This window comes from Mustela nivalis (assembly GCF_964662115.1).
Source record: "Mustela nivalis genome assembly, chromosome: 1".
NCBI lineage: Eukaryota > Metazoa > Chordata > Mammalia > Carnivora > Mustelidae > Mustela > Mustela nivalis.
The window spans coordinates 79,626,278-79,653,065 of record NC_139020.1 but is presented as its reverse complement, the minus strand read 5'-3'; the positions used below and the strand labels follow the sequence as shown (position 1 = coordinate 79,653,065).

The following is a 26,788-nucleotide window of genomic DNA, read 5'->3' as shown; positions in this document are numbered from 1 at the left end:
TCCTGGCCCCGCGGCTGAGCACTACCCTTGCCCAAGGTAGCCACAAGCGCGGGCAGATGCTGCGCCGTGCGATCACTCGGCTACCGGCGCAGGCCTGCCCCAACCAGCCCTCACGTGGCCACAGGGGCCCAATCACCGAGGCCCACGCTTTCCAGACGGCCGCATGCGCTCATAGAGCCAAAGCTCGCGCGGCGCCCCGCCCAGGCCGCATGGTGCTTCTGCGTTAATTCTCCCCTGAGGTCCCGGTCACCGGAGTTGCGGGTTCCTAGTAAGCGTTGTTTCCAAAGGCGGCCTCGGGAGCATGTCCTGATTGGCTCGCTCTAGAGGCGGGGACAGGACTCATTTGAGTCTAGGACCACTTCCTGAGGCGCGAGGCAGGAAGTTATCTGGTCTCTCTGGAGTCCTGTGGAGAAAGTGCTGTCTGCTGCAGTGGTGGCGGCGAGAACAGGAGGTGGGTCGGGAGACTGGCCGTTCGGTCTCACTGCAGCCAAGGGCCCGTTTCCATCGTAGCACCACGGCCCTCTTCTCCAGCCCCGAGCCCGGCGCGGCTGCCCGGGGGGCTCCTTCAGGCTCCTTGACGCTGGTCCAAGGGACATCTACCTGGGCATCGCCTGGGCCTCCAGCCGGGGGACTGACTCCCGGCTTCAGCTCCTGGGGCCACTGTAAGAAGTGCCCTTATCACCCCTCGCCCTGTTCTCCTCCTCCCTGAACCATCGGGACCCTGGTCCAGAGCGATAGCCTTGGACCTGGGACTAGGCGCTCCAAGACGCTCAGCCCCGGCACCCCACAGACGGGGCTCTGCATCGTCTCTGATATGTCACCCACCATCTCCCACAAGGACAACAGTCGGCAACGACGACCAGGGAATTTCAGCCACTCTCTGGATATGAAGAGCGGTCCTCTGCCGCCAGGCGGCTGGGATGACAGTCATCAGGAATTGGTGGGCGGGGAAGGGGACAGAGAAGCTTTTCTGCGGGATACCGGCACGGGTGACTTCTCAAAACCCCCACGGAGCTGCCGGGCCGAATTAAGCAGCATTTTGCTGCTGCTTTTTCTTTACGTGCTTCAGGGCATTCCACTGGGCCTGGCGGGAAGCATCCCACTCATTTTGCAGAGCAAAAACGTTAGCTATACAGATCAAGCTTTCTTCAGTTTCGTCTTTTGGCCTTTCAGCCTCAAACTGCTCTGGGCCCCGCTGGTTGATGCAGTTTACTTTAGGAACTTCGGTCGTCGCAAATCTTGGCTTGTCCCTACACAGTACATACTGGGACTGTTCATGATCTATTTATCCACTCAAGTGGACCGTTTGCTCGGCAACACTGATGGCAGAACGCCCGATGTGGTCGCTCTCACTGTGACATTCTTTTTGTTTGAATTCCTGGCCGCCACTCAGGACATCGCTGTGGATGGCTGGGCGTTAACGATGTTATCCCGGGAAAACGTGGGTTATGCTTCTACTTGCAATTCAGTGGGCCAGACAGCGGGCTATTTTTTGGGCAATGTTTTGTTTTTGGCCCTTGAATCTGCCGATTTTTGTAACAAATATTTGCGATTTCAGCCTCAACCCAGGGGAATCGTTACTCTCTCAGGTAGTGTATTTAAGCTATTATGTGGTTAGGTTTATTTTACGTTTACGAATCCTGTTGACAGAGTGTGTGACGCGTTGAAGGCAATCTCGTAATTCAATTTGCTGGGAATTTTTTTGTGGGAGATTATCCAAGGTTAAGTTTTCTGCTAAAATGAGCTTCAGCCAGAATGAGTACAGGAAAGCAGTCATAATTGATAAGTATCCTACAGTGAACAGGGAGAGACAGCTCATCCAATAACACTGTTGTGTGATGACAAACAAAACCGCCAGGCTAGGAAGCTGTTGACACTTGCTTTATACATAGATGCACATTTTTTAGAAGTCTGGCTAGTGTGAAGACATGTATCCAGCCCAACTCCTGTGGTTTACATTTTCCTTTTATTGGATTGATATTTCTAATTCTGGTTCATTTCTGCCTCTACTGGTATACCAACAGTCCTCTTCTAGCCTTCTGGTGAATAGAATAGGGTTAATTTATTCAGCATTAATGAGTTGACAGAGTGACAGAGTTCTCAGGGCCTCCTATGAATAAAGCAGAGTCCAACCCTCAAGAAATAGGAGAAATGAACATTTTTGGGGAGCTCAGGGTTCCTAGCTTGTGAGAGTCAGGCCTCACACTGCAGATAACATTTGACCTTGTTGAATTATAAAATTCCGTGAACTGAATAAGTGGAATTCTAGAATGCACAATGCCAGGTGAAAGTGCACTGAAGCTGAAAAGTACAAAAAGGTACAGGACAGTACCTACCATGTTCAGAGTGCCTGAAGCAGTAATTGTGCAGACCAGGTTTGGAAAACAGTGATGAAAGAAAAGTTGTGACCCAGTTAGTAAGATTTTCTTGAATTGCTATGAGAAGAAGTTTGAAGTTTATCCAGTAAGCAATTTTGTGTAAGTTCTGCAAAATTTTTCCTTTTTCTGAGTAAGTAAAATATATGTCCTTGGAAGGTTTTCTGAGTTGGTTTTTTTTTTTTTTAAAGCTTTCCTAACAATTTGGAAACAAAAGTGAAAATTAGCAATATCAGGAATAATCTACATCAGGAATATGGTAGAATTCTTTATTCTGATAACAGTGTATTTAAGTGATTCTCTTGAAATCTAAGCATCAGCTTTCTCTCATCTTCCCAGTACTAGCTTGGGGATTCCAGACAGGGTAAATGTCAGGGGTAGCTGTGTGGTGAGGGAAGTATAAGGGTTATATAATAATATTCCAGTGGTGTGGAGGATGGAGGGTTCACACCTGCACTACTCATCTCTTGAAATGTCCTGTAAGGGACCTTCTTATCTACCTCCTCAAACTGCTGTTGAGCTACTGCTACTGAAGAAATGATGATTATAATTTCCTTAATTGGTGTGGGGCTGAAAATGGTTGGGAGATACTGCTTTTAAACAGATTGGTCTCAAAGTGTTCTGGGGCCCCACTCCTGCTCTATGGATAATTCTCTGCCTGGAAATATTTTGTGAATGCATTGCAACTTTTTATTTTGTACTGTGACTATTGATGTCACCAGGGAGTACTAATGAAATGATGTATTATTTAACACGGGAAAGCCTCACTGCAGATGTCAAGATTTAAGAGGTTGTGGTAACTAAATTACTGACTAGGTAAATTAGAGCTTTTTCTAAGTACAAGAATGATTGATAAAACATCATTCCACAGAATGCCATTATGCATTCAGTAGCCATGTTAATTATATCCTTTCTTAGTCACAACTATTCCCCAATGGGAAGATCAAAATTGTGCCATGTTGGATTTTTATTTACACTGATTTGTCTTTTAGAATAGCTGTTTGTTCTGTGAAATTTGAACTTTGTTTCCAGGAAATTGTAAAAATAGCTTAGTATTTAATTTTTTCTGTGTGTAGTAGACTTTTAGTTCAGACATTTTAGTGAATTAAGAGTTGAAGAGTTTTCATTCTCTTCTTTATGATTGTAGATACTATATTTATAGCTTTGATCTTTCTGGAACTTAGTAGCATTATAACAAAAAAGAAAGAAAGAAAGGAAGAGAAAAGAGGAAAGGAAAGGAAGGAAGGAAAGAACAGCAGTTTTTAGGAATTTTAAGAGCACAGAAGGAATCATGAAGGAAATAAAATTGCTTAGGTAGTAAAAGAAGAGCTCAAACACTGAGGCAGATGTTTAGAAAAATCAGAAAATTATAAGCCTAATTATGAATTATAAAAATGAATTATGGCATATTTTAGAACTGTTATATATATTTTCTGATTAATGGTTTGTTTTGAGTTACAGATAAATAGAAATGGAATATATTGAGAAAAGACAGTTTTGCCATTTAGAAAGCAGTAATCTAAATAATAAATTTAGAACATGAAGGATAAGATGAGAAAAATCCCTTAGAAACCAAACCTTGATTATGCTGAGATTGGCTTTTTGGTACGTTAGGGATCCAAGGCAGTCCTGAACTCAGAAGGGAGCTTTTTCTATCCTGCCCCCTTTGATTTTCAGAGATCTTATGAGCAAAAAGAGACAACCTTTTGGGGCACTTGGGTGGCTCAGTGGGTTAAGCCTCTACCTTCCGCTAAGGTCGTGATCTCAGGGTCCTGGGATCAAGCCCTGCATTGGGCTCTCTGCTCAGCAGGGAGCCTGTTTCCCCCTCTCTCTCTCTGCCTGCCTCTATGCCTACTTCTGATCTCTGTTTGTCAAATAAATAAAATCTTTTAAAAAAAGAGAGAGAGAGAGACAACCTTTTGAGCTGCAAGAGGTGATGAAAGTAACCCAGAAGAACACAGATATTAGAACATAGTTTTATGACTTGGAAAGATAATATATTCCTTCTTTTTTTTAATAATTTAGGTTCTGTTTTGTATTTTTGGGAGCTGATTTTTTTTAATTGAGTTAACATTGGTATTTAATAGTATTAGTTTCAGTTGTATAACATAATTCAGTTTTTGTATATAATACAAAGTGGTCACCACAGTAAGTCTAGTTACCATCTCAATTCATTCTTTTCTTTTTCAAAGATTTTATTTATTTAGAGAGAGATCTTGAGGGGAGGGGGAGAGGGAGAGAGAATCTCAAGCAGACTCCCCACTGAGGCTGAAGCTTGTCATGGGGCTTGATCCCATGACCCCAATATCATGACACAAGCTAAATCAAGAGTCGGATGCCAAACCAGCTGAGCTACCCAAACACCCCAGCCATCTCAATTCATTCTTATAGGTGAAGAAACCGAGGTCCAATGCCTAGTTGGAGGTAGAGATATAGGGTCCCCCCCCGACTATCTGAATGTAGAGCATTCTTAGAAAACTTGTAAGCTAGGGGCGCCTGGGTGGCTCAGTGAGTTAAGCCGCTGCCTTCGGCTCAGGTCATGATCCCAGGGTCCTGGGATCGAGCCCCGCAGCGGCCTCTCTGCTCGGCAGGGAGCCTGCTTCCTCCCCTCTCTCTGCCTGCCTCTCTGCCTGCTTGTCATCTCTCTGTCAAATAAATAAATAAAAAATCTTAAAAAAAAAAAAAAACTTGTAAGCTAAAATGGCATAAAGCAAAGAGTATCCACACTTTATTTTACAAAAGACCTACTAGTATCTTTCTAACGGTTGGTAGGAAACTAGGGAAAACCTTGAAACCTAAATATAATTTGTGCTGATTGGGCTTTTCTACCAGAGAAAAGTAGCACTCTTAACTGCTTATGTCTAAAAACATCAGCCCACTTCTGGAATACCCGACGGCCTAGAAATGACAATAATTTTTTTGTTTTGTTTTTTAAGTGATCAGTGGCATTTATTCACTTAGTGACTGTTTGGTTCTAGCCATGTGATAGATGTTAACATTTGAGAATTTTTGGCTCCCAAGGAATTTATAATGGGACTTGGCAAACCAAAATGCTAGAGTAGGTAGATGAACAATGTAAAGGAATCTCATGATTTGGTAGAGGACCGTAGGGTTTGGAGGGGCCAGTGATGACTTGAAAAGCTCATGCCTATCTAAGGGTGGGGAGCTTCAGTTTTCAATAAATTGGTGTCTTGTGGTGGTAGGATCCTAGGATTGCCAAATCTTATCAGTATTCAAGAGAAGCTGGAGCTTCCTTTTTTTGTTGCTTTTGTAATTTAAAAAACATTATTAGACTCAGATGAAATATGTCTTTAGATCTAATCTGTGAACTGGTACTCTTCTAGAAGCAATGATAACAATAATGAATAGAAGTGATTGGGGTAAGGAGCGGGGTATTTGGGTTGGGGGCAGGTTAGTCTGATACTGGAGAAGAGAGCTAAACGTATTAGACCTTAAGAATTTGTTTGTCACAGAAGAAGGCATGAACATACAAGAGTTAATCAGGAAAAAAGAAACTATTTTGAAAAAAAACTGATGTTGAAAGAAAAGCCAATTAAACTGGCAATGCATATACCTAATACAGTATTTGTAAGGTATTCTTAGAACTCAGAAGAGAACAGGACCTATTAATTCTTACTTAGTGACAAATTTCTTTGTCATGCTTTATGAAGCAGGACTCAATATATTTTTTGCATGACCAGAAATGCTGTTTAGAATATGACCAGGACTAACCCATTTCTAGATAGACCAGGCTGTAAAATATTCTTTAGCATGTACATTTAGACTTAAAATATTTTCCTGCATTCTCAGAAGGTAAAATTATAGAGGTAGATAACAGATGGGCAGTTGCTAGAGACTGGATGAGGAGAAGGTGAGTTTAAGTGGATGATAGCATGAGGGAGTTTTGGGAAGTGATGGAACTGTTCTGTATTTTGATTATGGGGTGGTGATTTGAAATTTATATATGTGTTAGAATTCATAGAACTGCAAACCAAAATAAATTTAGTTTTACTGTATAATAATTTTAGGAGTCTTTATAAAATTTAAAAAATAAAACAAAACCTAATCCATTGCCTTAAAAGCCAAATATTGGGACCCTAGTAGTAAAGTGAGAAAAGTAGAGGAATACTAGGCCTAGTAGATTCAGGAAGGATTAGATATTAAAAACTGGAGCCCACGCGCCAAAAAAGAAGGTCTTAAAGCCTTTTTTGTTTTTAAAACAAGGCAAAGGAGAAATGATACTATGTGCTTTCTTTGTCCAGTAAAGAACTGTGGGATTGCTTTTGTTTGGAAAAGTCAATTTAGTCTACGGCCATACCACCCTGAACGCGCCCGATCTCGTCTGATCTCGGAAGCTAAGCAGGGTTGGGCCTGGTTAGTACTTGGATGGGAAAAGTCAATTTATAAGATATACTCTAAGCCAAAAAATTATTTGATTTTATTTGGCATATATTTTACTCTGAATTTCACTTCTGCTTTTATTGAAATTTATGTAGAGGCCAATTAAACTGGCCTTTATTATACATTTATGAATGATAGAATCATAGAACCCCTCTAATTAAAAGCAGTCTCCTACTTTTCATTTATAGTCTTCCTGAAAACTAATTTGAGAAAGCAAAATAGACTTACCTTATAAAAGGAGATGTTCTGTTCCTAGAAAATTAGAAATAAAGAATATAAAACTCTGATTATACCTATTTTTTAAAGACACAAACTTAGATAAATCTGGCATTTTATACATGTTCTTTATATATTTTTTATAGAATCTGTTTTTAAGTAATTTCTACACCCAGTGTAGGATCCAAACTGACAACCCTGAGATGAAGAGTCATAGGCTCTATTGACTGAGCGAGCCATTGTGCCCCATATGTGTTCCTTAATTTCATTCTTTTAAAAAAATTACTTCATATTTATAAATTTGGGTTTATATTTTACATTGTATATACTGTATTAATATAGGTGGTCACAAGTATATAATTTATATATGACTGTGCATGCTATAACATTTTTATGGATAGGGTACACATAAAAAAGCAAGATGTTATTCTCGTCCCCATTTCTATTCCTTGCTTTGGTGTTATCTAAGAATTTTTTTTTTTTTTAATCATTCTTTCTCCGCTCTTTTGATCACAGTCCTTGCTGGCCAAAGTCCAGTGGTGATCAATTAAAGCTACAGAATAGGTGATTTCAAAAATACCTAAAGATTTCTCTATCTTTTTTGGTTGCTTTATATTATCTTATATTTGAGACCTACATTTCTTACTCCTCACACAGTTTTAGAATTTTTGTGTTCTTTTTTTTTTTCTAAGATTTTTATTTATTTATTTGACAGACCGAGATCACAAGTAGGCAGAGAGGCAAACAGAGAGAGAGAGGAGGAAGCAGGCTCCCTGCCGTGCCGAGAGCCTGATGCAGGGCTCCATCCCAGGACCCTGGGATCATGACCTGAGCCGAAGATAGAGGCTTTAACCCACTGAGCCACCCAGGTGCCCCTAGAATTTTTGTATTCTTTTTTTTTTTTTTTTTAAGATTTTATTTATTTATTTGACAGAGAGAAATCACAAGTAGATGGAGAGGTAGGCAGAGAGAGAGAGAGGGAAGCAGGCTCTCTGCTGAGCAGAGAGCCCGATGCCGGACTCGATCCCAGGACTCTGAGATCATGACCTGAGCCAAAGGCAGCGGCCTAACCCACTGAGCCACCCAGGCGCCCGAATTTTTGTATTCTTAAAAAAAAAAAAAAGAACCTTTGCATTCTTAAATTTCCCATTTTTTTAAACTTATTATTTTAAAATAATTATGGATTCACAGTAGGGCAGAGAAATGTTGAGTGAAATCCCACGCACCCTTCCCCAGGCTCCTCCACTGTTAACCTCTTACATAAGTATAGTACAATCTCAAAACCAAGAAATTGACGTGGGTACCATTCATACAGTTATTTAGATTTCACCAAATTATTACAGGTACTCATTTATATTTGTATGTGTGTGTGCATGAGAGTAACTCTATGTAATTTCATCACATGTGTAGCCTTGTATAATCACCATTATCACAATGATGATACTCAACTGTATCATCACCACAAGACTACTTTTTTTGTTGCCTGCATCCCTAACCGCTGGGAGCTACTGATCTGTTTGCCATCTTTATAATTATGTTTTTTCAGAAATGTTACAGGAATGAAATCATGCAGTATGTATCTTTTGGAGATTAGCTCTTTTCAGTTAGCATAATTTCTTTGAGCTTCACCCAGGTTGCATCTATCAATGATTTGTTGCTTTTTATTGCTGAGAAGTATTCCACTTCTTAGACATACCATGGTTTATTTCATCACCCTTCCATTGGAGGGAATCTGAGTAGTTTCTGGTTTTGGGCTATTTAATGTGAAAATAAGTCTTCATTTCTCTGAGATGAATGCCTAAGTGTGCAAAGGCTGGTTTCTGGTAAGTTCATTTTTAGTTTTAAAAGGAACTGCCAACCTTTTCTCCAAAATGGAATGGAAATACCATTTTATCTTCCTATCAGAAATATATAAAAGATCGATTTTTCTCTGCATCCTTGTCAGCATTTGATGTTACCATCATTTTTCATTTTAACTCTTCTGATGTATTCTTCATCTTAATGGGCTGGTTTGAAACGTTTGTCTGCTGTTTTATAAAAGTCTAAATTCAGCTCACAAAAAATGATTTTAGGGGTGTCAGGATATAGGTTATACAAAAGCTGGATGCAAGAACCTATCATAACATCAGAGTAGAGATATATGATATATGTTTAATATTTTAATTAAAATCCATTTTAGGATTTTGTGCCTGGCCAGAACATATTTTAAAAATTTAAAGAGTGATTTACTTTTACCTGGTGATGGAGGCGCAGTGTTAGCACAAGATGGGAACACTAAATCTATTGATTTCTCAGCCTTGCATTTTGGGCAGATTTGAGCCCAAATTTTCAGACAAGATGGTCCTTAATAGTAAGATAGCTGCTTAATCCAGTCCTTGATTGAAGAAACAATCTCTTCTACTCCAGAGGAAAACCTAACATTGTTGGAGTTAATGAAAAGGTATGTGATCTCAGGATGCCTGGGTGACTCAATCGTTAAGTATCTGCCTTCAGCTCAGGTCATGATCCCAGGGTCCAGGGATCGAGCCTGCATTGGGCTCCCAGCTCAATGGGAAGCCTGCTTCTCCCTCTCCCACTCCTCCTGTCCCACTCTCTCGCTGTCTTTCTCTCTGTCAGATAAATACATAAAATCTTTTTTAAAAAAGGAAAGAAAAGAAAAGGTATGTGATCTCAAACATAACTTTATCTTCCTAAGGGGTTAGGAAAAATAAGAGATTAGGAAGGTTTCAAAATTCGCTTTATATTTACTTGATTTTTGCATTATATGCTATCTTTTAACATCCTAATCCCCAAATCAGATATAACTATATATATTATATAGTTAAATAGCATTTTCTGTGAGGGCTGTACAACAGCATGGATATTTTGAGTAAATGCTTCAGAGAGAGATTTGTGGCACAGAAAAGTCTATTTCGTTTAAGACTCAGCCAGTGACCCAGGGCCAATCATACTGTTTCTCTTTCAGTTTCCTCCACTGTGAAAGTGAGAGTGTAGGACTGGATGATGGGTGTCTAAAGTCCTTTCATGCTTTAACTTGTGAAATAGATTGCTGTGCGAAAAGCAAAAAGGAAGGCCTAACTTTTAGAACAAACTGAAAGTTTGCTTTCCTGTCACTGACTTCTGAAGGACTAAAGTTAATTTCCGTAGTGTGAGAGGTCCAGGGAGAGAGAATTTGATCTGAGTCAAGGATATCAGACAATGCTTCCTAATCTGTCTCTTATGGTGGTAGCAGAGAGTGAGCCTATACCTAATTAAAGGGTCTGGGGACATAGTCCAAAGCCTTAAAAGTCATGAAAGCTTTTTGTAGTCTGATGTTTTATCTTTAAAAATTCTTGGAAATTTTGCCTTTCCTCTATGTATATATATTTTTTTCATTAACAAGGCTTCCCTCTAAACTATTGAGTAAAGTGAACTCTTTAAGAAGATGCACCATGTTTATTTATACTATGGGTTTGCGTACCCTTTGTCATACTACCGTATGGGGAGATAGAAGTGGGGAAGGGGAGTACAAGTATGCTGAAGTATCTGTGTTCCACACTTTGTGGTTGGAGCTAAGATGGGTATCTTCTCAGGCATATGTGGTTGATAGGAAAGAGAGCCTGCTTGCTATAGATAGGTGTTGTCTGAGCATCTGGGTAGTACATTGGAAAACATTATTGCTTTAGGATCAGATCTGAGTTTAGACCCACCTCTGGCACTTTGTGAACTGTAATACTGTTTCATTGTGTATAAAGTGAAATAATAATACTTGGAGAGTGAGATTTAGTGCACTGTCCTATGTTTCTGTTTCACTTTGACATAATAGGCACTCAGGTGCTAGCTATTATATTCTTCTTGGTTAGGTGAATTGGCACATGCTTTTAAATTTTGCATTCATGGAAGTACTAGATAAGATCTAGTAGCCACTTATGAATACTTAGTTTGACTTATGGTCTTTGCCTAAAAATCCTGTATATGAAACTTGCACATCAGCTTTGACATCTTAATACACACAAACACACACACACACATCATACTGCTTTTACAGATGAAACACGTAAATCAAATTTAACTGAAATGTTAGTAGTGAAATACTTAAATCATTTTTGGTAACTATCTTTACAATGGTTGGTATATCATCAGTCTATGGATATTCTCTAGCATCAAAGCAGTGTTAATAATAACTAGCAGTCTAGTGATTATTACCGTTTTTGGTAATTGTGTTCAGAAAACCTATTAATATATTTTCTGGCAGTAGTCAAGTCTCTTTTTCTGAGCTATTAGCTTCATTCTTCTCTCTGTGTGGGCTGTTGGGAAAGCCTTTGAATGAGAGCTCTGAAATGATGCATTGTCAACACCTTCTTTTTATGTGTACTGTTACTTTATCCAAAGAGCACATAGAAATTAGAAATAATCTTACCTGCAAACAGCATTGAAATTTGTTTAACTTGTCCTTATGATTTTCTCCTGGTATTGAAGTTTAGATTCTAGGTGAAGATTTTGTTCATGAAAATTGGGAGAATATACTAAGCAAACTTAAAAATGTTTTGCTTAGTGAACTGGAACTCTTGAAGTAGCATATAACTTAAAATTAAAATAAAAATTTTTAATCCACGTTTAACTAGAGACCATTAATTGAAATTTCTAGTGATAGTGGAAGTAGCATAGTTCTTTTTTTTTTTTTTTTCAGTCTTTCTTTCTTTCTTTCTTTCTTTTTTTTAATAGTAGACTCTATGCCCAGTGTGGAACCCAACACAGGGCTTAAACTCAAGACCCTGAAATTAAGACTAAGCTGAGATCAGGAGTCAGACTCTTAACTGACTGAGCTACCCAGGTCCCCCTCAGGATTTCTTAATTTGCTAATTTAAACCAAATGGGGAATAAAAAATTTCTGAATGAGAATAGTATTATAGATGAAATACTGTAAACAGGCCATTGTTTGTCACATTCACAGAATTAAGAATGCAAAAATAACGAAAAGTAGCCTCACTTAAAAGAATAATCTTAAATTGTTGTTCATTCCTTTTGAACCAGATTGTAAAACACTACATTAACATAAACTAGAAATTATGTTATTTTGATGAACCTTAAGCATAAGACTTGTATATATGGCTGCATTTTTTTAAATGGATATCTTTGTGTTTAAGAATGTTTCATATTTTTCTTTTCATAACTAAAATTAATTTTAAAAATAAAAATAGGGATGCCTGGGTGGCTCAATGGGTTAAGCCTCTACCTTTGGCTCAGGTCATGATCCCAGGGTCCTGGGATCTAGCTCTGCATCCGGCAGCAGGGAGCCTGCTTCCCCCTCTGGCTGCCTGCCTCTCTGCCTACTTGTGATCTCTGTCTATCAAATAAATAAAATGTTTTAAAAAAATAAAAAATAAAATTAATTATAGATTTCTTATGGTGGAGAATTCACTCCAGAACACGTTTCTATATTTTTTTAAAGATGTTATTTATTTATCTGAGAGAGAGAGAATGAGAGTGAACATGAGAGGGGGAAGGTCAGAGGGAGAAGCAGACCACCGTCCCTGCTGAGCGAGGAGCCCATGTATATTTGAAGACTTTGAGGTTCTTTAATTTGCATAATTTGAATAGCAGAGACTTTGTTTTGGTTAGGCTTGTGGTGACTAAATAATTAGCCAATTCTAGTAGAGTCTTCAACATTAAAATAATCATTATATAGGCAGTATAAAATAATGGAAAGAATATGAAACCCAAATTTAGAAGATTTAGGTTTAAATTCTACCTCTAATTATTTGACCTTTGGCAAAGATTTAAATATTCTGAGCTTCTTTTCCTTATGTCTAACTGCATAGTAATAATACCTGCCTCACATGTTTGCTATGAAAATCCAATGAGATAACACAAAAAAGGAAGCATTTAAACAGTAAGTTGAGGGGCATCTGGCTGGCTTATTTGGTAGAGCAAGGAACTCTTGATCTTGGGGTTGTAAGTTCAAGCCCCATGTTGGGTATAGAGATTGCTTAAAAATAAAATCTTAAAAAAAAAAATAGTAAGGTGGTCTAAAGTAATTGGTCTAAACAATTCCATTTGCCTCCATCATAAGTGAGGTTCAAGTTGTAGTGGACGCAGCGTTTAGCTTGCAGTTAGCACAGCAACAGAGCAAGACCATTAAATAGGAAAAACCCTGAGTATAGAGTGCTTGCTCTCCTTGTTTTTGAAAAAAGGTGAATAGGCTCCATGAACAGTTAGTCATGCTATATGAGCATAGAATGAAAAGTAAACAAATGTAAAACTGACTACAGTTCTAGAATGTTAGAACTAGTAAGCATCTGGGATTTTCTAGCCAAGTCCTCTTATTTTACAGATGAAGAAACTAAGACAGGGTTATCCAATAAGCTTTGTAGTAGCAAACAAAGATGCAATTCTTAGGGTGGTTAAGGAGATACAGGTTTTGAAAATAGTTGTATAAAAGTTTGAAATCACAGTTTTACCACTGACTTAGAATGTAGCTTCAGGTAATGTAACCTAAGCCTATTTCTTTATCTGTAAATTGGGGCTTAGTTAACCTAATCTATTGGATTGTTGTAGTAAAGGAGATATACACTCAATAAATGGTGCCTCTAATATTACTATCACTTTTAATTATTGCACAGAACCTTTCTAACATTATTCACTCCCTCTGCTTGATTTGTTCAAAAAAGTGGCTAATGGCCAAGCTCTCTTTCACTGAAACAACCCAAACAGTACTCTTCATGTGTCGCCATTGTGCATGTACAAGTATGAGAAAATTCCTTCTCTGTCACACTATTGAAGCCTATTCTTTTTCTTTTTTTTTTTTTTTAAGGTTTTATTTATTTAGTTGACAGAGACACAGCGAGAGAGGGAACACAAGCAGGGTGAGAAGGAGAGGGAGAAGCAGGCTCCCCGCTGAGCAGGGAACCCAATGAGGGGCTCGATCCCAGGATCATGACCCGAGCAGAAGGCAGACACCTAACGACTGAGCCATCCAGGTGCCCCTATTGAGGGCTATTCTAAACAGATTAGAGACATTAAAAAGTTTTAAAAATAAAAGTTGGACATCTAATATAAATGAGCATCTGTTTACGTTATAATTTAATAAAGAACTGAAATGGCTTATATGCTTAAGTATCACTGATGAAGAGCGGAGGGTTGTGAGTTTGAGTCCTACATTGGGTGTAGAGATTACACATATAAATAAATAAATAAATAAATAAATAAATAGATGGATATAAGGGTATAGACATTACATAAACAAACTTTTTAAAAAAAGAAGTATGACTGATAGATCTGATGGGATATGAAAATCATTGGTCATCCCTAGCACTTTCCTTGGAGAAAATGACACAACAGACTTGTTTCATTCACCCCACAAATGTCTGTATTCCTTTTCTTTTTCCTTGTTAAGTATCCCTGTCTATGTAGTATATGTTTAACTGAGGCAGGACTGTCTTGTTCATCTAGTATGCTCAGTATATTCCCTTGAACGTGATTTGATCTTTTAACAGATTAGTGGAAGAAAAGTTATATATACAAAATTTGGTATCAATGCAGATAATGTCATTTCAAAAGTTAGTTATAGATGTTAACATTTTTAATTTCAGATTTCCTTTTTTTCTGGGGAACTGTATTTTTGATAACAACAACTCTAGTTGCCCTTCTGAAAAAAGAAAACAAAGAAGTATCAGTAGGAAAAGAAGAAACCCAAGGAATCACTGATACTTACAAGTTGCTTTTTGCAATTATAAAAATGCCAGCAGTTCTAACATTTTGCCTTCTGATTCTAACTGCAAAGGTAAGAGACTTATTATAAAGCAAATGTACCACCCTGTAATAATTACCAATATCATGAAATACTTCAATTGCCTTTTCATATCATAAGTTCATTTCCACAACTATTAGTATGTAACAGTAAAAAACAGTACTTTCTGTTTATTAAATTTGTTTTAAAAGGTGTGATGATATCAAATCTGATTTCAAAGTAATCTAAACATCTTGGAATCTTGAAAAGAATTAAGTAAATTAGAGAAATTCTAATAAATGTAAAATTTAATGAATGATATTAATGCTTGGTATGGAAATGAATGCCTTGAAAGAAAAAAGCTCCCTTCTGTTATAATGAATGTACATTTAAGGTCAGAGGTATTATAGTTGGAAATATAGGAGTCTATTTAAAAATGAATTGACTTATTTTTTTAAATGTCGAAAGGAAATATGCTGTAAATAAATGGGGATTTTGGTAGCTCCTATTTTACTCTTTATGTTTTCTATTTTAAGATGTCCTAATTAAAAAAAAGTCCTGGGGCGCCTCGGTGGCTCAGCGGGTTAAGCCTCTGCCTTCGGCTCAGGTCATGATCCCGGAGTGCTGGGATCGAGTCCCACATCGGGCTCTGCTCAGCAGGGGGCGTGCTTCTCTCTCTCTCTCTCTCTCTCTCTCTCTCTCTCTCTCTCTCTCTCTCCCGAAAACATTTTCAAGATATTATGCTAGAGGAAATATATATTTAATTATAGTAAAATATTGCTGGTATTGGAATTAATATTCCTCAAACCTTAATCCATTATAGGAGTTTCATATTATGTATCTATCTTTATAAACACTTTACAGTTACCTTTTGACAACCCTGAAGTAAAAATTGGAGCCTCATTGTTTTTGAAATAGTGAATTTTTTCCCCTAATGATAAGGGGGGTTACATTTTAAAGAAACATTGGGAAGGTTAAACTTAAGGAACTCAAGATTCAACTTTAGAACATAATGAAAGGTTCAAGGAAGATAGTAATATTCTCTAATTATATCATTTAGAGGTAATCATTACTAACACTTTTGGTGTATTTCCTTCCAGCCCTCTTTTTCTCCTGTGTGTGTCTGTGTGTACATGTTATGTGTGTGTGAGTGTGTGTGTGTATACACACTTTATATATATAAATATAATTAATAAGTTATAATCGACATTAATAATAATAGGAGATATCTGTAGTACACATATCTAACAAAACACCCAGGATATACAAAAATTCTACAAATTGGAAAAAAAAAAAAAGAGGCAGCTCTGGATATTTAAATGTCCAATAACTGTATGAAAAGATGCTCAACCGCTTTAGTCATCAGGGAACTGCATCTCCTTATAATTTTATAACCATAAGGAGATGCCACTATACACCCACCAGAAAGGTTAAATCTGAAAGGACAATATATGTCTTTGCAAGGCTGTGAAGCAATTGGAACTCTTTATATATTTATATACATACAGATATGCATGTAAATAAAAGTGGAATTGGATCATATCATATATAATTTTTATCTCATTTTTTGGTCTTATTACCCCATATTCCTTATCATTACGAGCAGTTCTTTTTTTTTTTTTTTTTTTAAGATTTTATTTATTTATTTGACAGAGAGAGATCACAAGTAGGCAGAGAGGCAGGCAGAGAGAGAGAGGAGGAAGCAGGCTCCCCGCTGAGCAGAGAGCCCGATGCGGGACTCGATCCCAGGACCCTGAGATCATGACTCGGGCCGAAGGCAGCGGCTTAACCCACTGAGCCACCCAGGCGCCCCCCATATTCCTTATCATTAAATGATTTTTGGAAACATACTTTTTAGGGGCACCTGGATGGCTCAGTCAGCTAGGTGCCCAACTCTTGATTTCACTTTAGGTCTCCATCTTAGGATCATGAGTTCAGTCAGGTCCCATGTTGGGCCCCACACTGGCCATGGAGCCTACTTAAGAAAGAAAAGATACTTTAATAGCGATTTAATTATTACAGTGTATAGATTTGCTGTAATTTACTCATTTTTTTTGTTGTATATTTGCTTATGTTTTTTAATTATAAAAATGCACTAGTGAATATTTTTGTGTATTTCCTTTTGGTAGATTCTTAAGTAGGCAATTAGTGGGTCAGTGAATATGATTGCCAAACTGCTTTGTAAAAGATTACAATTACACTGTTGATAGTGTATAAGGAGGTGCTTCAGTTACAGAATATAGAATCTTATATTCCCTTTTATTTATTTGTTTTTTTTATTTAAAAGTTTTTATTTATTTATTTGAGAGAGAATGAGTGAGAGAGAGCATGAGAGATAGAAGATCAGAGGGAGAAGCAGACTCCCCAAGGAGCTAGGAGCCCAGTGTGGGACTGGATCCTGGAAGTCCAGGATCATGACCTGAGCCGAAGGCAGTTGCTCAACCAACTGAGCCACCCAGGTGCCCTTATGTTCCCTTTTAAAGTAAACTTCACCAAAAGTAACATCTCTCCTGACTTTTAATGTCATAAATTAGTTTTTTTTCTGTTTTTGAGTTGTTTTTTTTCTTTTTTTTTTTTAAGATTTTATTTATTTATTTGACAGACAGAGATCACAAAGGCAGGCAGAGAGGGAGAGAGGAGGAAGCAGGCTCTACACCGAGCAGAGAGCCCAATGTGGGGCTCCATCCCAGGACCCTGAGATCATGGCCTGAGCTGAAGGCAGAGGCTTTAACCCAGTGAGCCACCCAGGCACCCCTGCTTTTGAGTTTTATAATAAATGGAAATTTATAATAAATAGAGACATTTTTATGTCTGGCTCTTGTATCTCACTAAACATTATATTTGTATAATTTATCCATATTATTATTTATTGCAACAGTTTATTCATCTCATTGCTTATAATATTCCACTGTATTAATATGCTGTAATTTATTCATTCTATCAACAAGTGTTTAGTAATTTTCTACTTTTATGAATAGTACTTCTATGAATATTCATTCACCTTACTTTTGGTAAACATCAATACACATTTCTGATGGGTAAATACCTCAGAATGGAATTGCTGGGTCATAAGGAATGCTGTAGATACAGCCACACAATTTTCCAGAGTGGTTGTTTCCATTTTCCCTACTTCCAACAATGTAAGAGAGTTCCAGTTGCTTTACAGCCTTGCAAAGACGTATATTGCCCTTTCAAATTTAACCTTTCTGGTGAGTATATAGTGGCTTCTCCTTAATGGTTATAATTTGCATTTCCCTGATGACTAAAGCAGATGAGCATCTTTTCATATGGTTATTGGACATTTAAATATCCAGAGCTGCCTCTTTTTTTTTTTTTTTTCCAATTTGTAGAATTTTTGTATATCCTGGGTGTTTTGTTAGATATGTGTACTATAGAAATCTCCTACTGTGGCACTTTTAAGATAAAATAAATGTTGAAGTCAGTTTGTTTACCTAATTTTTACAAAGAGAATGGGTGAAATGTAGTGAATTATTTTGTGGTTTTAAGTAAAATATCTTTGGCCTTTAGTTTTTCTATGGTGAAATTTGCCCTTTGGCTCCATTCCAAGAAGTTAAAGTACACTCAATCACCATTTCTTTAAAGAATGTTGGTTTTATGGTTTTAGGGTTTTTTTTTTAATATTTATTTATTTATTTGATAGAGAGAGATTACAAGTAGACAGAGAGGCAGGCAGAGAGAGAGGGAAGCAGGCTCCCTGCTGAGCAGAGAGCCCGATGCAGGACTTGATCCCAGGACCCTGAGATCATGACCTGAGCCGAAGGCAGTGGCCTAACCCACTGAGCCACCCCGCCCAAGAATGTTTTTTAATAAAGCTTCACACTCACGGAAAATTTGCTTAGATAGTTGAAAGAATTCCCATATTTCATTATTCAAATTCTCTAATTGTTAACAGTTAGTTCCACTTTCTGTATTCTGTACATTTGTGCTCTATTACATATTTCTTCTGAAATATTATTCTGTATGTACTATGCTCCTTTACCCATAAATACCTTGAGTATTTATTTCCTAAGAACGAGGGTTTTCTATTCCAAGATACAACCTACTCAAAAATTAAGGAATTTAAATTGATACAATACTGTTATCTCATCACAGTCTATACCCAGATTTCACCAGTTGTCCCAGTAACAACCTTTATAATTTTACTCTTCCCTGGTCAGGGATCCAGTTCAGAATCACACATAGAATTTAGTGGGTATCAGCCTTTTTTGTCCTTCATGACCTGGATGTTCTAAATTTTTCTGTGGAGTGGCCTTCCATTTATGTCTGTCTGATGTTCCTTTGTGTTTAGGGTCAGGTAATGCAAGTATGTCAGGAATATCACCCAAGTAATATAGTGGTGACTTTGGGGAATTCTGTGAGAAGCCTTATCATGTCCCTTTATCCCATTAACTGTTGTTAACTTTGATTACTTTGTTAACCCATTATAAAGTTATTATTTTTCTTTCTGTAATTAAAAACTAATTTATAGAGAGATACTTTGAGACTCTCTAAATACCTTGTTTCACCCCAAATTTTTACTCACTACTTTGAGCATCCTCTTTTTTGTTTGTTTTTAAAAATTGAACTATAGCTTATCTTCCCCTTCATTTTATTTAACCCTTTAGGTAGAATGTTGTCTCAAAATTACTTTTGAAATGTTAGATGACTTTTAGAAATTTTATTATGATCAGTCAGAAATCATTAAAAATGTGTATATGTGGCAGTGATGCTTCATTTTAACCAGATTTTATTTGGAGTCAATTAAAGACTCTTTAAAGCTTAAAACATATTAATCAGTAAGTTGGGATTTGAATACTGTTTATTGTGAGAGATTGAACTTTTTGAAATGGAAATTAGTTGTAAGTGTTACCATCTGTGGTTCCTAAAAGTGCTGAATTTTCAGTTGTTTTCACTGAATATTGTCAGTAGACCTTAGGATAAAGTATGTCTTCTGTAACTTGATTGTTGTACCAGATAGAATAATATATTTACTTGTCACTACTGTAAATCAATAATGAGATTGAAGAACTTACATATGCTTGGGGAAGATATTTTGTAAATCACAAATGAAAGTATTTTTTTGTTTTTATATTGCAGATTGGTTTTTCAGCAGCAGATGCAGTAACAGGACTGAAATTGGTAGAAGAAGGAGTACCCAAAGAACATTTAGCCTTATTGGCAGTTCCAATGGTTCCTTTGCAGATAATATTGCCTCTGATTATCAGCAAATACACTGCAGGTCCCCAGCCACTAAACATATTTTACAAAGCCATGCCCTACAGGTAAAAATGAAATAAAACCTTACTAAATAAGAAAAGTTAAATGAGGAGCATTCATCAGTATCACCAATAACTGTGTTAAGTATATATGGAAAAGACTTGGAAAGCATCTTTTTTTTTTTTTTTTTAAGATTTATTTATTTATCTGACAGACAGAGATCATAAGCAGGCAGAGAGGCAGGCAGAGAGAGAAGAGGAAGCAGGCTCCCCGCTGAGCAGAGAGCCCAATGCGGGGCTTGATTCCAGGACCCTGGGATCATGACCTGAGCTGAGCCGAAGGCAGAGGCTTTAACCCAGTGAGCCACCCAGGCACCCCTGGAAAGCATCTTTAACTTCAATATCATTTATATGCACTTTTATCTCTTTCTAACCTCCTAACAGTTTTTAAATAATAGGCTACTTTCACATAGTAGGCATACAGATTTCTGTTTTTGTTGTTATTTTTTAACCTAAAATGGAAGTCAACTCCAGGTTTCTTCTTTTTCTATAGATTGTTGCTTGGATTAGAATATGCTCTGCTTGTTTGGTGGACTCCCAAAGTGGAACATCAAGGAGGATTCCCTATATATTACTATATTATAGTGCTGCTGAGTTATGCGTTACATCAGGTAAGCTTGCTGTGGTTTTCTCAGAAGTAAACTGTTTTTGGAAAATAAAGAATACATTTTTCTGCAGTAGCCTTCAAATAATGATAATAAATTTTAAGGCTTAAGCATGAGTCTAACATTGAAGAGATTTTTTGACAGTGAACCTTAAATTGTAGCTTTTGATTTTTTGAACTCTATTTGTGGAGAGTTTCTTCATTTATTTTGTTCATTCAACCAGTATTTGTTATATTACAGAATTAATTCCAAAGCTAGTAATTATACTCTTCCTAAGTATTCCTCAGTCCATCCCTAGACTTGGGTTCTTTATTTCTTCTATTCCAGATGCCTTTTCTTTCTGAAAGTCTTGAGAAATAATGATGGCTACTGTGTGACAGAACCCAGGCTTTTGGTTTAGATTCTGTACTGCGAGTTAAGGCTTACTTCTTGTGATTTTGAAAGTTCTGTGTTAATCTGCTTTCTTTTTCTTTATTAGCTATGTTTGTAATCCCTAGCCTCACCTAAGCTGTTGCAGAATGGGGTTGTGTTCTGGGAGCAGGTGGTTCAAGTAAGCTGTAGACGCCCAGCAGTAAACTTTGGGACTTGAGTGCCTTTATTACAAATGTGTATTTAAGAGTCACTTTTCTGTGGAACCTAGTTTAAACTCTTTGAAAATTATAATTAACAAACTCCTCACTTGTTTTTAACGGAAACCTAAAAGTGTGGCTACCAAGTAATCTCAATAATTTTTTACATGTAGTTGTATCATTTGGGAGAACTCCATAATGGATCTGTCCAACTAAATGTATGTTTAAAGGAGTGCTTTAACTTAATAAATGTTTCACTATCTGTATAAGTAAAGGAAAACTACAGTGTAGTCGTCCAAAAATCATTTGTTTGGCTTTGGATTCGATTAGAAAATTTTCTAAAATGTAGCCAGTGATGCTCAGACAGCCAGATGCTTTCTGGGAAAAACTGTACAATGTCAAGTAAATTTGAGAAATGATACCTGACATAACCCCTCTTTATGTAGCATCTTAATCATCAATAAATATTAATTGGAAACCTATTCTATGCCAGAAACCATTCTAAGTGGTAAAATATAATAATAAATCATATCAAAATCCCTGTCCTTAGGGAGTTTATATCCTAAAGCCTTTCAGAGGCCTACAGTGAAAGGGACCTGTTGATTTTTTTGTGTAATTTAGTGTTTCTCATTCTTTTTTGACTGTGAAATACCTTTTTCTGTGAACGCCCTATGGAACAGTATTCAAAGGAAAGCTATTTTGGAGACAAGTTGGTTTCTCTGTTTCTTTTTTTTTTTTTTAAGATTTTATTTATTTATTTGACAGACAGAGATCACAAGTAGGCAGAGAGGCAGGCAGAGAGAGAGGAAGGGAAGCAGGCCCCCTGCTGAGCAGAGAGCCCGATGCGGGGCTCAATCCCAGGACCCTGAGATCATGACCTGAGCCGAAGGCAGCGGCTTTACCCACTGAGCCAGTCAGGCGCCCCTGAATTTGATGTTCTTAACTCAGATTCTTTTTTTATAAAGTCTAATTTTGCTAAAGATGTTTGACATTTTCCTTGTAGGTTACATTGTACAGCATGTATGTTTCCATAATGGCTTTCAATGCGAAGGTTAGTGATCCACTTATTGGAGGAACATATATGACCCTTTTAAATACTGTGTCCAATCTGGGAGGAAACTGGCCTTCTACAGTAGCTCTTTGGCTAGTAGATCCCCTCACAGTGAAAGAGTGTGTAGGAGCATCAAACCAGAATTGTCGAACACCTGATGCTGTTGAGGTAAGTATGTTGTGATATTATTTTTATTTATTTATTTTTATTTTTTTAAAGTTTCCACCTATATATTTGGGAAACAGAGAGCAGGAGTCAGGTGAGGGGCAAAGGGAGAAGCAGAGCAGGGAGCCCGCTGAGGGGCTCAATCTCTGGATTCTGGGATCTTGACCCGAGTCGAAGGCAGTGCCCAACCAACTGAGCCACCCTGGAACCCCAGTATGTTGTAATTTTAGATAACATTAAGCAATAATTTTGTAATTTTAGATAACATAAATTTAGATAACATTAAGATATCAATTTTCAGGGATGCCTGGTTGGCTCAGTTGGTTGAGCTTCTGCCTTCAGATCTGGTCATGATCCCAGGGTCCTGGGATTGAGTCTCGCCTCGGGCTCCTTTCTTAGTGGGGAGCCTGTTTCTCCCTCTGCCTCCTCTGCCTGCTCTGCCTTCCCTATATGCTGCCGCCCCTGCTTTGTGCACTTTCTAACAAATAAATAAATAAAATATTTAAAAAAAAAAAAAAAGGAAGGTGTCCCTGGGTGGCTCAGTTGATTAAGCAACTGCCTTTGGCTCCGGTCATGATTCCAGGATCCTGAGATCGAGTCCCACATCAGATTCCGCCTGCTCTGCAGGGATCCTGCTTCTCCCTCTCCCTCTGCTGCTCCCCCTGCTTATGCTCGCTCTCTCTGACAAATAAATAATGCTAATTTTCAGGGGAACCCAGTTGGCTCAGTCTCTGGAGCTTGCCACTCTTGATCTTGGGGTTGTAAGTTTAAGACCCACATTGAGGGTCGCCTGGGTGGCTCAGTGGATTAAGCCTCTGCCTTCAGCTCAGGTCATGATCTCAGGGTCCTGGGATCGAGTTCCACGTCAGGCTCTCTGCTTGGCGGGGAGCCTTCTTCCTCCTCTCTCTCTCTCTGCCTGCCTCTCTGCCTACTTATGATCTCTCTCTGTTGAATAAATAAATAAAATCTAAAAAAAATAAAAAAGACCCACATTGGGTATGGAAATCACTTTATTATTATTATTTTTTAAAGATTTTATTTATTTATTCGAGAGAGAGACAGTGAGAGAGAGCATGAACAAGGAGAAGGTCAGAGGGAGAAGCAGACTCCCCATGGAGCTGGGAGCCCAATGTGGTACTCGATCCCGGGACTCCAGGATCATGACCTGAGTGGAAGGCAGTCATCCAACCAACTGAGCCTCCCAGGCGTCCCTGGAAATTTCTTTAAAAAAAAAAAAAAGAAAGATATTAATATTCTTATTTGCCTTTTATTTTCTTTTTTTTAAAGATTTTATTTATTTATTTGTCATAGAGAGAGACGTGAGAGCAAGCACAGGCAGACAGAGTGGCAGGCAGAGGCAGAGGGAGAAGCAGGCTCCCCGACGAGCAAGGAGCCCGATGTGGGACTCGATCCCAGGACGCCGGGATCATGACCTGAGCCGAAGGCAGCCGCTTAACAAACTGAGCCACCCAGGCGTCCCTCTTATTTGCCTTTTAGAAGTACTCTATTTTTTTTAAAAATCATACCTGTCTATAGTTTCTTTCATTCTTTTTTGTGTGTTTTTTTGTTAGATTTTATTTATTTATTTGACAGAGAGAGAGAGAGCACAAGCAGAGGGAACAGGAGAGGGAGAAGCAGGCTGCCTGCTGAGCAGGGAGCCCAATGTGGAGCTCAATCCCAGGACCCCCAGATCATGGCCTGAGCCAAACCAACTGATGCTTAACCAACTGAGCCACCCAGGTGTCCTTAGTTTCTAATGTAGAGATCTCTGCATTTTTTTTTCCTGTCAGAACTGAGCTTATAATGCTCAGTAAGAGTAGCTCATTTGAAGACGCTTCTCAGCAAGGGAGGAATAGTCTCTCTCCCCTTTACCTTGAGGATTCTATACAATAGGCACTTAATAAGTGCATAATTAACAGCTGAATATTATAATGATAGAAAAAGGGAAACTCCATTGACTATTTAGATAACGATTATAGCCAGACCTGAATGGTTAGCACACTATTGTTAAATTATTTCAAATTAACATTAGCCCACTCCTCGGGTAGATTCATTGGAAATTTTCTTCACATTTCCCAAATTTGAAAAGCTATATCTTCAAAATGGAATATGAGTATTGTTTATAAAAGCTGAAAATGTTTTTAATCCTCTTAGTAGCGTTAGAGAAATTAAGGTATATTAGCCTATTTCACCATTTGAAGTGAATGAAATGTTGAAATTATTTAACAAAAATACATTTTGAAGGGATCCTGGTTGGCTCAGTGGGTAGACCCTTATGACACTTGATCTCTTGGTCCCTGCATTATGAGTTCAGGATCCATCCAGGTTTACTTAAAATGATAATAATAAAAAACTAAATAAATAAAATAAAAATAAAAAATAAAAATAACTTTCAAAAGTATTTTTGGATTTTTTTATTAATCCCTTAACTACAAAGTAGAAACATCTAACTTGCTGAATACTTCCATTTTGAAATTGTGAAATATTTATTATAATTTTACTTTTACAGCTTTGCAAAAAGCTTGGTGGCTCATGTGTTACGGCGCTGGATGGTTATTATGTAGAATCCATCATTTGTGTTTTTATTGGATTTGGTTGGTGGTTCTTTCTTGGTCCTAAATTGAAAAAATTACAGGATGAAGGACCATCTTCATGGAAGTGCAAAAGAAGCAATTAATTTGCATTCACTACTGGACATTCTAGGAAGGTAACTGTAGTTTTATTTTAATTCAGACAGTTATGATAATCAGTGCATGGGAGTATAAAATAAAATTTTAAACAAGGAAATTATTAATATAAAATGCCAAATGATTAAAAAATAGACTCTCTGTATAGTTGATTATATTTTCCTTGCCTTGTCAATGTATTTGAAGTTTACTTAAGGTCAGGAAATTGGTTCTAAAACAAGTTTTCTGGCCTTGTTATTTGATTTATATCTTTTTAATTTACTGACCAAAGTATGTTTTAACCTGCAGTGCAGTAGTCATGGGTGGTAACCATCCAGTCAAGTATTGTTATCAGTACTTATCATTGAGCTGTATTTAAAATTCTGGTACAATATATGAAATGGAACAGAGTTTGATATTCAGGTACTAATTACAGCCAGTCTGACCCTGTTGACAACTAAATTTTATTTTGAGTTGCAAATTGGTTAAATTCTATGTGGAATTTGCTGAGAAGAGAATGCAGACTACTGAAATGCCATTTTAGTTGTTATTTTTCTGACCATAACCACATTGTACTAATGAATCTGTGTTAAAAAGACTATTTTAAATGTATTTCCTGCCTTTGTAAGCATTACAGATTTATATGAAGATTATTCAAACTATTTTTTATAAAATGAAAGCTAACGATTTTTAATTTAATGATTCCCTGCCCCCCTTTTTGGGGGAGATATTCTGATTCCTTGTTAACTTTTACCCTAAAGCTTGCATATGCTTTTGTCATAAGTGCTTCATGGCATACAGACAGCTCGTGAAGGGATCTAATTTAGTGTTGTATGTACGTTCATGGCAAAGTTTTGAAAATAAAAAATGTTTTACTCAAAGCAGTTTTTTTTATTACTGAGAGAGAAAAACAGTAAAGATTTTCAATTAAATAAAATCAAAATGAATAATACTATAATTTTAAAGACTAATGCTTAGAGAGAGAGAGAGAGAGAGACAAAGACATTTTGTGCCTTTGACAAGTTAAATTATGTTGTGGAAGAATGTTTCTTAATTAAGCACTTTACTAGTGAGAAAAGATCTCACAGTTACTTTATATAAAATCAGGTACTGTATTTCCACTTATTAAAACACAACCTTCTGTTTGTAAACTATAATATCTGCTGGAGGATTGATATCCCAGGAAGGTTAAGCTTTGGAATACGTTAGCAATTCCCAACATGTTATGTATACCAATAATAATGTTCTTTGCATTTTTTGTGTCATATACTACTCTGACTCTTTAGAGATTATGTAAATCCTTCCAAAGATAAAGAAAAAGAAAGATTAAGTTGAGTCTGACTTAATTTTATCCTTGCGGGAAAACATATACTAATTTTTATTTTGTTAATTTTATAACATAGGTTGAATTTTAGAGTGGGGTTTTATATAAGTAATGGAGGATAAAATGGGTGGGAGAAAATGGCACTCAGCATCTGAAGAAAGATAGAGGCGGTTCTCTAGAACTCATGCATTGCTGTTGGAAAGCCTTTGTTGGGCATCGATGTCAGATCCTGAAGAATCACCTGGAAAATCATCCTAGGAACAAGGAAGCTACACCAAACTGTAGTCTACCATACTTTGTCACATGGGTTGTCCATTATCATGTATTATAATCAGAATGTTTACTTGAATAAAGGAAAAAACCCATTTACTCTCATATGTGAAATGTATTTTGCTTTTTAATTTTTGGATTAAAAAGTTGACATTGCCATAA

At 37.3% G+C, this 26,788-nt stretch overlaps 1 protein-coding gene across 3 annotated transcripts; it reads left to right on the top strand.

Moving 5' to 3' along the window:
* The first annotated feature begins 186 nt into the window (after nucleotides 1-186).
* On the top strand, nucleotides 187-26,788 carry SLC33A1 (solute carrier family 33 member 1). Of its 3 annotated transcripts, XM_082685383.1 has the most exons (6): nucleotides 187-1,589; nucleotides 14,564-14,754; nucleotides 19,798-19,982; nucleotides 20,470-20,587; nucleotides 22,154-22,369; nucleotides 24,876-26,788. In XM_082685383.1, the coding sequence occupies exons 1-6, from the start codon at nucleotides 815-817 to the stop codon at nucleotides 25,041-25,043; spliced, it is 1,653 nt and encodes a 550-aa protein (XP_082541509.1). In that variant the 5' UTR covers nucleotides 187-814; the 3' UTR covers nucleotides 25,044-26,788. The 3 variants fall into 3 exon arrangements, with proteins under 3 accessions (XP_082541509.1, XP_082541510.1, XP_082541511.1); XM_082685385.1 differs by lacking the exon at nucleotides 14,564-14,754 and having other exon boundaries at nucleotides 231-1,589; XM_082685384.1 differs by lacking the exons at nucleotides 14,564-14,754; nucleotides 20,470-20,587 and having other exon boundaries at nucleotides 226-1,589.

Bases quoted from the DNA above. Each gene is read 5' to 3' on its own strand.
- SLC33A1 (XM_082685383.1), top strand. From the start codon at position 815: ATGTCACCCACCATCTCCCACAAGGACAACAGTCGGCAACGACGACCA. The intron at 19,983-20,469 runs GTAAAAATGAAA...CTTTTTCTATAG, and splicing joins TACAAAGCCATGCCCTACAG to ATTGTTGCTTGGATTAGAAT. The intron at 20,588-22,153 runs GTAAGCTTGCTG...TTTTCCTTGTAG, and splicing joins TGAGTTATGCGTTACATCAG to GTTACATTGTACAGCATGTA.